The sequence below is a fragment of the Pseudomyrmex gracilis genome, unplaced genomic scaffold, assembly GCF_002006095.1.
Source record: "Pseudomyrmex gracilis isolate BER0280 unplaced genomic scaffold, ASM200609v1 scaffold_20, whole genome shotgun sequence".
Lineage (NCBI taxonomy): Eukaryota > Metazoa > Arthropoda > Insecta > Hymenoptera > Formicidae > Pseudomyrmex > Pseudomyrmex gracilis.
Window position 1 is genome coordinate 380,342 of NW_018020604.1, and position 12,728 is coordinate 393,069.

General features: G+C 39.6%; 1 protein-coding gene across 5 annotated transcripts in view; it reads left to right on the top strand.

Annotated features, from left to right (window-relative positions):
* The window catches only part of LOC109851740, a 36,027-nt gene extending 25,333 nt beyond the window's left edge, over nucleotides 1-10,694 (top strand). For 4 of the 5 annotated variants that reach the window (XM_020422110.1, XM_020422112.1, XM_020422108.1 and 1 more), the window contains exons 2-3: nucleotides 6,428-7,903; nucleotides 8,659-10,694. In XM_020422110.1, coding sequence (XP_020277699.1) covers nucleotides 6,507-7,903; nucleotides 8,659-8,992 — 1,731 coding nt within the window. In that variant the 5' untranslated portion in view covers nucleotides 6,428-6,506 and the 3' untranslated portion in view covers nucleotides 8,993-10,694. Of the gene's footprint in view, nucleotides 1-2,249; nucleotides 3,159-6,427; nucleotides 7,904-8,658 lie in introns of those variants that run through there. The other variant, XM_020422109.1, reaches the window with a different exon arrangement.
* Nucleotides 10,695-12,728: the final 2,034 nt, after the last annotated feature.

Below are 12,728 nucleotides of genomic sequence, written 5' to 3' on the forward strand. Positions count from 1 at the left end.
GCAAATTGCAATAGCGAAGTCTATTTGCGTGTTTTTATTATGGAGTAATCGTTCCACGCTCAATTTCATTTGCATAATTTCCGAGAAGGTAATAATGAAGCAATTATTATTAACATCTACCCGAGTTTATATTTTAAGTAATTTTTATGGATAAATTAATAGCCAATATACGAGTTAATTTTTTTACCAAATATTTGAAAAATTTTACAATAACAATTTTTGACACAATAAAAATTTTTTCTTCTCAAACTCTATTTTTCATAGAAAATAGACGACTCGATAGACCTTCGCATAGAATCTTTTTCTTATATCTAATCTCTATATCTCTTATATTTTTTAAATATCTTATCAGATATACAAATAGTGCAACAATAACAATGACACACCTTAAATAATAATGATAAAAAACTTTCAGGACTAATAAAAAGCTATAGATAATATCGAGTCGATAAAATCACGTTGTTTAAGCGTGAAAAAAGAAAAAATCACAAGTACTCGTCGTAAAACGACACAATAGTCAAGACATAAGAATGAAATACGGACGACTGTATGTACCGAAGTGATAGCAAGTAAAAAATCTTTATTACTTCTACAGGTACATATTTGACCATTATACATTTCATGTCGCAGGCTCCGAGCAGAAGAAATCGTTACGTTGTCGTAATATCCGAGCGTTTATTCACGCCGTGACGATGCATAGCTAATTACATTTACGTCGCGCGAATTAATCGTCGCATTTAGTTATCCGTCTCGTATCTCATATTACAGCGCAAGTTACACACGACCGCCATAATGCGTTGCTGTGTGTGAAACACCACACGTGAGCGACGGACCCGTGGCGGATGAGAACGTGCCGCGTTGAATTCTAAGAGAGTTCGCGCCGCGCCGCGTGACACGCACGCATACGCGTGTACGTAAATGTTGTGTACGGCCAATTGCAGAGGCGATATTGCACGACACAAGAATGCTATCTAGCTCTCGAATCGCGAAGATCGACGACGACGGGACGAGACAAGACTCTCGGTGAAATCGTGGCCCTGCCGCTTCTATTCGCGATCTATCCTTCGCTCGTCTCGCCGCGTTATCCCCCCTTTTTTTTCCCCTCTTCATCACCCGTCGTACAATTAGGGTTAATTAGCACGCGTAAGCGAGAAATCGCAATTGGAGCAGACGAGTATGTGTACGAAGCGGCAGTCAGCATCGACACACACTCGCTCTCTCCATTCGACTTTCCACAAAATCGTCCTTGCTGGACTGCTCGCGCGTGTGTCGTCATTCCGCGCCTGTCTCTTTCTCCCGAGCGATATAAAAGAACTGGTCTAATTTCGATGAGTACGATTCTCTCTGTACGAACGTGTAGCGCCGAGAGAATTAAAGAACCCGATAGAAAATAACGTCGCAAAAAGAGTGGCCGCTCTCGTGGGATTACAAGTAAAAGTATCGCGTTTTTATACGCGAAGTTTTTAGATAACTAAATATTGTAAAAATAGCAATTATTATTTTTAAAAAAATTCTTAAATCTTTTCAATGTATTTGTACGATATAATAGGCGCGCACGCGCGTAACGAAGTTAAAATTTTCTAAGCTAGAAATATTCTTACTTCTGTCGCGAATATAATATAATCCTGTATTTTAGATCACGTGCACTTTCATATATCCATGAGTATCGAACTCACGAAAGTGTGTCAGATATTACTGATATTACTGTCGTCGTCGTCGTCGTCGTCGTCATCGTCGTCGTCGTCGTCTAATAGCTGAATCGTTCCGATGATACCTAGTGAAATATCTCGCTACAGCCGTCGCTAGTTATTGTCGATTTAAATAATGATACCGGCGTTGAATATCTTCTCTTTGACGCTCTCTTTCGTTGAATAACACCGTTCTCTTGTAGACGCTACCGATGAAAGAAGAAATTGCGGAGGTTCAACGCGAACTTACGCAAGACGCGGAATGCAAATGCAACTCGCGCGAATAATACGCGTAATGAATCTTTAATTTCGAGATCGAACAACGCCATCTGTGTCATTACGTTATTAGGCAACGTAGTAGGTTCGAAATATCGCGTATTAGGTGGAATTGAATAGGATCTTGCAAAATTGTCGCGGCAAAATGAGAATATAACGTTTAAGCTCTTTAGATATTTTGTTCGAGAGATATGTATTTTAATTAATAATTCTCTAAGATATATTTTACTAACAACTTTAAAATGCACACGATTTTATCATTTTGTCGTTAGATTTGAAAAAATTTTAGATTCCCAGATGTCAAACTCACTCTGATTTTAATCATTGACGCACATAAATATTTCTTGACTATTAGTTGCAAGATATGACAGTTTTGCAATTATAATAAAATAGATGTGAGAATATTTTAAAATAGTTTATACCGTGAGACATTCCGTGTTTTTGCGTTATCCAAATATTTTAATTACGTTTGTTTTCGCACAACTTTCGAAAAAAATCGATGTTGTTTATCGCAATAAGCGACTGTAAGAGACACTCCATTGGCGAGCGAAAGTAATTAAAATCCAAACGACACAGGAGAAACGGAAAGATTAGTATTTTCTGCAGAAGTCAGCGGGCGGAATCTTGCTGGCGGTCAATCGTCATTCTCCGCGAAGTCTTTCTATGAGTCAGCTGCCGTATGTCGCGCGTATACGTCGCGCAACATTAACGAATAATTTATCGGTGACTGACGCAAGCGAATAGAGTATCGACGAGTTAATCGCGCTGAAGGTGCGTGTACGCAAGAGACCTTATCGTGCAAAAATCATCATGTAAAAAGCGCTTGCATTACACGCGCTTATGCGCGTGGGATAAGATAGCAAATGGTGGCGATAGTAAATAGTGCATTTTTGCGAGAAAGAAACGAGATTTGCGGGTATGTCTCTTTGGAATGTCTCTCGGAATGCAATTATATGCGATCGCGACAGAAGATGTGTATTTATTTAGCGACGTTTTGCGATTATATCGCGTGTTCGATGATTCAACGTACGAGAGAGATTAATTTCCCAATGGGATATTTTATCGTTGATCTTAAGCTCGCGAATATACATGGAGCCGCAGTTATCGCGCGCTTGCAGTGTCGGTCAGAAGTCGGTAGACAACGACGACGTGGTCTGTATGAGGAAATAAGCTGCTAGATATTTACATTTTAGCGTAAGTGTGTTATTTACTTCGTTTTGTCAAGTACATATTGATTTGGCAAACTTGGACCGTACTCGAACGCACCGTCGTCGCAGACTGACGTTCGATTCTTCAAGCTGAACAAATGTTCGAAATTTTTGTTTTAACATACCTATACATTTACTCTCGTGAAACATTGCCTTTTGAAATATTATATTATGTGTAATTTGTTTTAATTTTGTTTTACGATTATATAAAAAAAGCGGTGGAAGATACCTATGTAGGAATTAATTTATGGTTCACATTTCAGTGGAAAAGTAATTTGAATGCACGAGGAAAAACATGAAATTGTAACATGAGTAAGATTATATTGCGCCAAATTTTAGATCTGATCAGATATAGTCAGATCGAATCACATTCGAATCAAATCTAAAGCGATTTAAAATCTTCAGATCAAATTCGAAATTTGGCGCAATATGATTGCATACATATAATTTTTTATATGTTTATATTTTTTCAAATATTTGGATTTAACAATAATTATAAATATCGGGAGAACTTGGCATGTTCCAACCGTCTAAAAGAGCAATTATAATATCCGATTGTAATCTCGTGTTTATATACGACCTTCATATTGACGTCTTGGCATAAAAAAAAAACGACTCACGTCTCTACGGTGTGTGATAAGAATATAAATACGGGCTTTAACATAAATATATATTGCACTCAAATTGTGTGTGAGCGGTACGTGACACGTCTCTTTAAAAAAGTTTATCTCGAGCAATAAAACAAAAAAGATTTAGGAATATTTGTAAAAATAATTAAAGCGATCAAAAGATCATATACCGCGCAAATTGTATAGCTACTATCTTTTTTTGTTTGCGGTGTTTTTATGGGAAAGTATACATATATATATATATATTTCTAGATAGGGAGTATACATATATATTTCTAGATAGAGAGTATACATATATATACATTTCTAGATTTTTTTCAGATAAAAAAGTATTTCACATTTAATTAATATTGACATTCTTGCTTTTATCTCAAAAACTTCTTTAGATTTTATGTCGTATCTTTAAAAAAAAAAAAAACGAGCAATGTCGGAGAGTAAAACAAATTAAGTATATTATCGAGATGAGAAACTGGCTCGAGTAATTTTCATTTACTTGCCTGGGGAGATGAGTGACATTTGTTTAACTTTTCCGCAAAGTGATGTGAAGCAAACACGTGGCGTGGCTCCAGGGGAGAAGCAAGCCGGAGTCTTGCGTAGCCACGTTTTCGGCTTGTTATTAACCTCCTTTTACTTAATCAGCAATAAAACGCGAGCGTCGTAAATTCTCGATCTCGGTGTCAGCGTTGATTGTATAAATAAATGTTAAACTAGTTTGAGGTGCGTGTGTCTCTGCCTTCCCTCCCGGTTATAAGTTCTCGTCTCGTTAGGCCGGGAGCCTGATATTAAGTCATTTTGCCTACGGTTGCCGGTCGTGTATACTTTTCAGATAACTTGCTATACGAGAGATAATATTGCGTGTGCAGCACTTTGTATTGTTTTTCAAAAGAGACGCTTGTAAGTGAAAAATAATCTTGAAGAGATTCTTTTTCGTCTCATAATTAAGGTACAAAAATAGATTCGGTGCAAAGAGAGAAGCCCGAGAGTCGGTTTATTGCGTCGATACGAATGCATTTGTTCCGTGCAATTTGCGTTCCGATCCGTTAATGTTGCGTGAGATTGCTAATTCCGTTCGGAGAGACGATAAGAACGGAGTTTGAATTAAACAGGAACGAGGTGGCATCGCGCGCGCTCATGTACGCGAGTTGCACTTTCGTACGCGCAATTACATTTAGCCGCGACCTGGTCGGTTTATCGCGTAGTCCAAGCGCAGTGATGACAGAATTAGATAAATCCATATTAATTAGCGACCTCACGAACAAACAAGCGACTCGCTTGGTTTTGAGAAAACGGGATTCGCGCGAGGAGATATTTCCTACTGGGAAGAAAGCGTATAAATCTGTAGATTGGACATCGCGACGGAATCACCTTCGTCTAATCGCGCAATTACGATCGTGACAACACCGCGATGTTATGCGTCGTATGAAGAAACGATGTGTCTCATCGAGACGTCCTTATCTTCAAGAACGTATCTTCTCATCCCGCTTCTAGTAGAGCAATATCCTTGAGTTACGAAAATTCGAAAGGATTAATAACCATGTTCCCAAGTACTGTAATTAGATATGTTGTAAGAGCCGCGTGTAAGGCTCAACAAAAAAACTCTCTCTTCTTATTAATTGATAGTTATTAATAATCTAGAGCGTAATCAATCATCGTGTCCACATCTTTGTATTATACCGTCACAAAATGGTTCTCGAATAAAAATATCGAGATAAGAATTTAGAAAATTTTTAGAGATAACGTGCTATTTCAAATAAATAAATATAATAAATAATTAATAATTTTTTTTGACAAAAACAGATATCTTTTCTGTTCTATCGTGAGGAATTTTAAAGATGTTACAAATCTGAATGAATGGAACACACATCTCTTACGATAGCGACACAACCTTCGTGGAAAAGGCTCTTCGGTCGCGATAGAGAGTCTGATCCTGAGAATCTAAGTCCCGCGAGAGGGGAGGGTCGGAGGAACTAGAGATGAGGTGGAACATCGCCGCGCAGAAGGCCCGAGGTGGTCAGGAAGGGAGAAGGTTAGATGAAGCGAGGTGCAAAAGGTGAAAAACAGTTTTGCCATCAGCATAACCGGTTCCACGCGTATACCCGAGCCCGGGCACGCTCTTCCTCTCTCTCTCTCTTCCTCTCCTGAAGCTTGTTCGATCCGGCCAACGGGGTTTTGCCCGACAGGATCGCTCGCTTTCCTGATGATAGTCGAGTGTACTAGCTACCGGTGGCGAGTGTCCTTATACAGTTAAGGACATTATCTTGTCTTCTGTTCTGAATTCCGTTGACGATTATATTGCAAATTGTTTTGCAACTTTCGTCTCTCACGCATTCCGAAGATATAAATTGTATTTCGTTCCGTTATACTATCTCTCAAAAATAATGATTTCTCAACACCGTGACCGAAAAACCCGTTGTTCGACGACTAGAAGAGAGAGAACGGGATTTCTACATATATTTATTAGCTTATAAGACTGAGATGTTAAATCAAGACAGATATGTTTAGCTCAAACGGATACAATTTTTCACGAGATAATCAAGATTTGAGAATCGCAATCATTTCTCTGCTGTCGTGGTGCCACTCGATTGTCCAATCGACATCTCGTAGACGACGATTTTCTCTGTTGCAGATTCGGTCCTTAGATCGAAGAGGAAAACGCGGTTGAACGGAGAAACACGCGGAGATTAGCTAGCGGGAACTGGCGAACAATGCAGAACTGCGGCGGCAAGTCGTCAAGATGCGCGAAACGCGCCTTCCTCTTCGTCTTCGTCTGGGGCCTGCTGATGATCGCGGCCGTGCAGTTCCGTCACCTGGAGAACAGAACGCTGCACGGCGGTCCCACAGCCGAGGACGCCGTCGGCAATCTGGAGATTGAGCGAGGTCACGGCTCGTCAGGTAATCTGGGTCTGTCTCGGTATCTTTTGCAGAGGTCGTCGCTAGGTGATCTGTCCAACACCGGCGGCAACGGCGCCTTTCTCACCACTCTGACCACTCTGAGAAATCGTCTGGAGACGACTAGGAATCCGCTCGAGCTGGAGCCACTGCTGGACAAACGACCGGCTAAGACGGAGCAGCAGCTGATCGAGGAGATCGTCGAGAGAATGCCGAGTTTGCCGTTAAGCGACTGGTCGCGAAACAGCAAGCTGACGAAGCGCGGCAACGACAGCTGCGCAAAGTATCCGCAGATCTACGAGCTGGAGTTCAACAATTTCTACTGGCAAACGTTACGCACCAGCAACGGCACGTTTCAGTTTTTTGGCGCGTTCTACGACAATCGGAAGCTGTCGAAGATCGGTCCGGCGGTGAGAATCGTCGGGATGATCGATCGAATTGAGCCAACCGTGAAGACGTACTGTCAGCTGTGGTACGACAGCGAGAACGAGCCCAGGATCGTTGAGACGCTCGAGTACAAGTATATCTGGTATCCGAAGTGGGGCAATTACAAGCAGGGCATTTATCAGCCCTACGTGATAGCGTGCAGAGTGCCGCCGCTCGGCAAACCGCCGTCGTCAGTTTCGCTGGTGGAAAAACGCTGCGACACCGCCACCAACCACCTGCGAGTGATCTACAACAAGCCCGAGCGCAAAAAAGACTTCGCGGTGTGTGTGAAGGGCTTGGACTTCCTGCACGAGGACTTGTCGGTACGACTGGTCGAGTGGATTGAGCTGATCAGCCTGCTCGGCGCCGACAAGATCTATTTCTACGAGCTACAGGTGCACCCGAACGTGACCAAGGTGCTGCAGCATTATCAGCGTCTGGGTATGGTGCACGTGACCCCGCTGACGCTGCCGGGCGGGCAGCCGAACGTGCCTGCCTTCCAGCACATGTACCTAACAAAGAAGACCAACCACAAGCGGCAGAACGAGCTGATACCCTATAACGACTGCCTGTACAAGCACATGTACGAGTACGAGTACATCGCTCTGCTGGATGTCGACGAGGTGATCATGCCCGTGAAGGACGCGACCTGGCAGGAGCTGATGCGCCGGGTGCTGCCCAAGGCGTTGCAGATAAGGAACGAGACTCGCGCCTCGTACAACGTCAGGAATGTCTACTTCCTCGACGACCTACTGCACTCTCACGGTTACTTCAAGGACATACCTAAGTGAGTAAGATTTCTACTTTCACGCCGCGCCGCGCGGATCGGCCATCCGTTAATCGACCGTCCGTGAAGGGAGCGCCGCGAAGGTGGATGGCCAGCGCAAAGTACACCAACGACTATCGGTGTCACGGTTCTCTTCAGACGAATTAACGCAAAAATTGCAACCGCGACGGAATAATGGGAAGTTTGATAGACGTTATGTTTAACCTTCGGGACAAAAATAGTATGTTGCGTGTGCAATAATTCTTACGTTTTACAGTTTTAAAGTTTTCTTAACGGGTTTTGTAACTCTGCAATTTCTTGTTTTATATCTTAAGAGAATGATTCTTAGATCGTTACAATCTTTAATGTTGCTCATTTTCAACCATTTTGCGGTGATAACTTATGTAATTATATATAAAATCGTGAGACTGAGAAGACGTAACGTACTTGTTTGACAACAACAATGGGTTTGTGCGTTTAAATGTTGTATGAAAAATATACCTATTTCGTATTAACAAAATTATATAATTTTATATTATCATATTGTAATTATATAATTTTATAATTAATATCATATTACAATTATATACGATATCGTATTCTATATAATTATATCATATATCTATTATAATAATTTAGTCAATGTGTAAAAAAAATTGCTTTTAATTGTAGTTTTTACTTTAATGGAACAATGTAAATGATATTTCGCGATACTTGGTTATAAAATCAAGGACAGTTGAGACCGCAAAAAATGCATTCGAAAATTCTTCTCGCAGATATATGCACATGCTGCAACACGTGTATCGCTCGAAGAACTTCACGAAGCCGAACCAGTACATCAAGTGCTTCCACAATCCGGAACGGGTGGTTACTCTGCACAATCACTTTCCACTTGCGTGTCTGGGCGCCGGGTGCACCAGCTACCCCATTGATACCGAAGACGCGCAGCTGCAACACTATCGCGCCGACTGCGTTCGCTCGCTGAAGAAGACCTGCGTGGAATACCGCGAGAACAGCGTGGTGGACACGACGATATGGCGGTACAGAGACAAACTGATCAGGCGGGTCACTGACACCCTCAAGACGCTCGGCTTCTTCGACCGGAGATAGCGTCCCGCAAGATCGATCTCGTCTCCTTTTCCTTTACTCGTTTTTGCCCCCTCACGGGGGAGGGGAAGGGTTTGATCGGTCTTCGCGCGCGGTAAAGACAAAAAAGGGAATGTGCACGTGAGACGGGACACGGTGTATCTATCAGCGGGAGGTAATTGCCAATGGGGAACTTGCTCGGAGATTTAATCGAGAAGGTAATCGAGCTAGGTGTAACCGGTAAAATGGATTCATTTCTAGTGACAGCATAATATCGCGTTCGGATCATTTGTAAAGAGGATATACGTTTTGTCTTTATTTCTCTTGAAGATTATCGTTCGATAAAAAGCGCGCCATTTGTATCTTGAAATACGCAAATGGAGGAGATTAGTTTCCGTGTGTATCGAACGGTCTTTATTTTTAAGCAAAATGGGACGTGCAAAACATATCGCCAGATCGAATCTTCCTTTTTACGATTATACTCTTTATCGAGGTTTAATATAAGTTTTCCGGATATTATGTATCCGGGCAAATCCGTAGTCACGAGAGCAATTTACACGGAAAATCATTACGCTCGATTTATGTGAGTCCTATTAATACAGTAGTTTTCGGGTGCTCGTTAAATCCGCGCGAAATGAGTTGTCTCTTCGACTGTAATTGCGGTTCAATTTGTATCGACAATTAGCCGAGAGACGAGGGGGAAGGGGGGCAATGATGTTCGTCGATTCAAACCGATCGCAAGCAAATAGATTTATCGTTCGCGAGAGAAAAACTTGCAGTATTCCTTTCTTCTTCATTTCTTGTTCTGTAAATAATTTATATTTCTTTAGTCTCTCACACATGCTCAATATAACTGAATACAGAGTCCGCGATCGATCGACATAGCCATAGTAATAGCACGGCGATGAAGTATAACGGATTGACAAACACATATTGTTGGAAATATCATTTATAAATATAACAAAAAATTGATAATCTCAAGTAAAATTTTAATACAAATTAAAATAATATTCAAATTTTAATAAAAAGCTTTCAAACTTTTAATAAAAAAAAAGTTACATAAGAAGTGTTGCATATCAAAAAAACGTATGAAGTAAGAAACAGAAGAAAAACGAAATTAAATGTGAAAACAGAGAATATAAAAACTTTTATGAAAAAATTCTATTAAAACAATGAGTTATTTACGTTAAGCCTGTTTCTCTTATGTAAAAAATATACATTTACATATGATTATATAATTAGACTTAATCAATCTTCTTTTTTTCTTTTCTATATGATTATTGACAACCATTTTTTTCGAAAATGTGATGATTCAAGTGGAATGACCGTTCCGACTGAAACGCTGTGAGATATAAATACTGGTATTAATTAAGACTATACTTTTTAATCATTCTTCCGTAATCACGAAGCGGTCTGTAGATTTTCGGAACGGAAACCGGAAGTTGAATTTATCATATGCGATAAGTGTAAAAAAAGGATGAGACAAATGGGAATACATTTGTGTACTTCTGTATAAACTATATGTCGTGTTTTTTTTTTAATATCTCAAATATCTTATATTTTTCATTATTTAAGAGAGAAAATGTTTCCAAACAGATTCTAATGTTTATTTCAATGCACATATCAACGACAGAATATTGAAAAAAACGTCATAATTTAAACTTGGTTCACACGAGGCATCTAACGCTGCGTTAAGCGCGCGTTTTGTGAAAAAAAAAAAAAAAAATGCGCGTTTGCGTGTGTACGCCAACAGGCAATCCGATGGTCATTACTAGACGTTTTGTAACGCGCATTTGTAAACGCGCGTTACAAAACATTTCGTGTGAACCAGTACTTAATTTATGCGTAACAAAATGTTTTTCTTTTCAAACGTTTTTGTTTTTGTTTTTGTTTTATTAACTTTTATCAAACCGTTTCGAGATTTTGGAAGATCTCTTCCTTCCTTTATGGTGAACCTCGATCGCTTTCTGCGCGATGAAAATTGATTGCGTTTTACGACCCGACGTAAAAGCGTTGCTCGTAAAAGCAAGAGGGCGATTCACGTTGCACCATATCAATATAAAGGGGACCATTGTGTTAGATAAGAGTCCGTAAGAGTCGCAAGAGTCGATATGCATGACGTCGTCGGTATATACGTGAAGATAAAATTATATTGTGTTCTTTAGAGCGTTATTTTTCAGGCTGAAACGCCTACACAGATGAAAGGGGAGGTTACTCGATTATCAATTATCTCTTAATTGACACGCATTTTAATAGATAATTTAAAAAGCGTTCCTTTTTACTATTGCTCCCTTTCATGCAATAAAATTATGTTCTTTTCGTGCTTATGTAAAAAAAATATCGTAAGAATAGACACAATATTATCATGTGATAATACAAGTATCTAATATACGTGTGCTCGTAGCGTTTAAAAATAAAATTGTAAAAAATCAGCGCCACCCAAGCTGATTTGAAAAAAGATAAAGCCATTCTTCAGATTTGGTCAATGAGAAAAACAGACTGAATTTCTTGTGTGACCAACATCTATACACTGTTTTGCGGAACAGAAAGACTCGTTCGTTTGCTGTAACGATCTTTTGTACATATCTCTGACCTCTGAAAGTAATAAATGACTACACACAAGGAAAATACAAACATGTATATATTTTTCTCCTAAGCATCCTATGAAATGATTCAATTATTGCAATCAAGATTTTTCTTAATTCACGGTTGTGATTAATACTAGAATATATTAGAACAATCATTACTAACAGTTCGAAGAGTCAAAGATCTTATACAGCTTAATTTTAGAAACTGAACAATGTGTATTTTAATTATAAAAAGCATATATTAACATTTCAACATTAAATTGCTCCCTTTTTTCATAATTACAAGTAACGCGATTAAAATTGATATGAAAGATAGCAAAACTTTGGAAATTTTTTGCGGTCGGGTATAACATTTGACACACGAAGATCCACCTATTACGTGAGCTGAGCACTGCTTATCGCAATGCCAATAATGTACATAGTTCTGGGACGTGTCGCGTGATCCTCGGTGCGAATGCCGTTAGTGTCATTCGGAACGTCTGTTGATTTATCGGGCGCGTGTCCAAATTGTCGGGTATTATCAGTGTGATGAGCTCGCGCGCGCATCGTCGCCCGACATACGTCGGGATAATCGATGGCGATTGCAATATAAGCGCGCACCCGTCAACTACGCGTTGCGCTTCTCTCGGGTGACATATACGACGCCGAAGAGAGAAACGCAGTGCCGACAATTCCTCACTGTCCGCCGATGTCCGTTTATTTACTTAAACTTTCATATTTTCGATCATTTTTAGAAGTGAGATAACAGAGACTTAAATGTATACAAGATTAATCTGTTAGTTAGTTTAAAGAGCAATGAATAAATTATTGCCCTACCATGTAAATAAATAAAACATCTCAAACAAGAAAACAGAAATTAGGATTTTTAAACAAAAGTATACAATGTGAAATAAGTAGCTTGTTAGATTAGTTTTGTTTAAAAAGTTGATGAAAGTTCCACGAAAATAAGAAAAATATTAAAATCATTATAAACGGATCAATTACGCCGATATTCTACGGATGACGACGATATTTTTCAATAAGTTTATACTGATTTTAATTTGTAAGGCCGTTTTTTACTTTAATATTTGTCATACGCTGACGAAAAATATTTCAAAATTTTCATTTTTTTTATTGATGCGGTAGAAACATAACTTTGCCGACTGACAATATGGCAGTGTCGATTAAGTCTT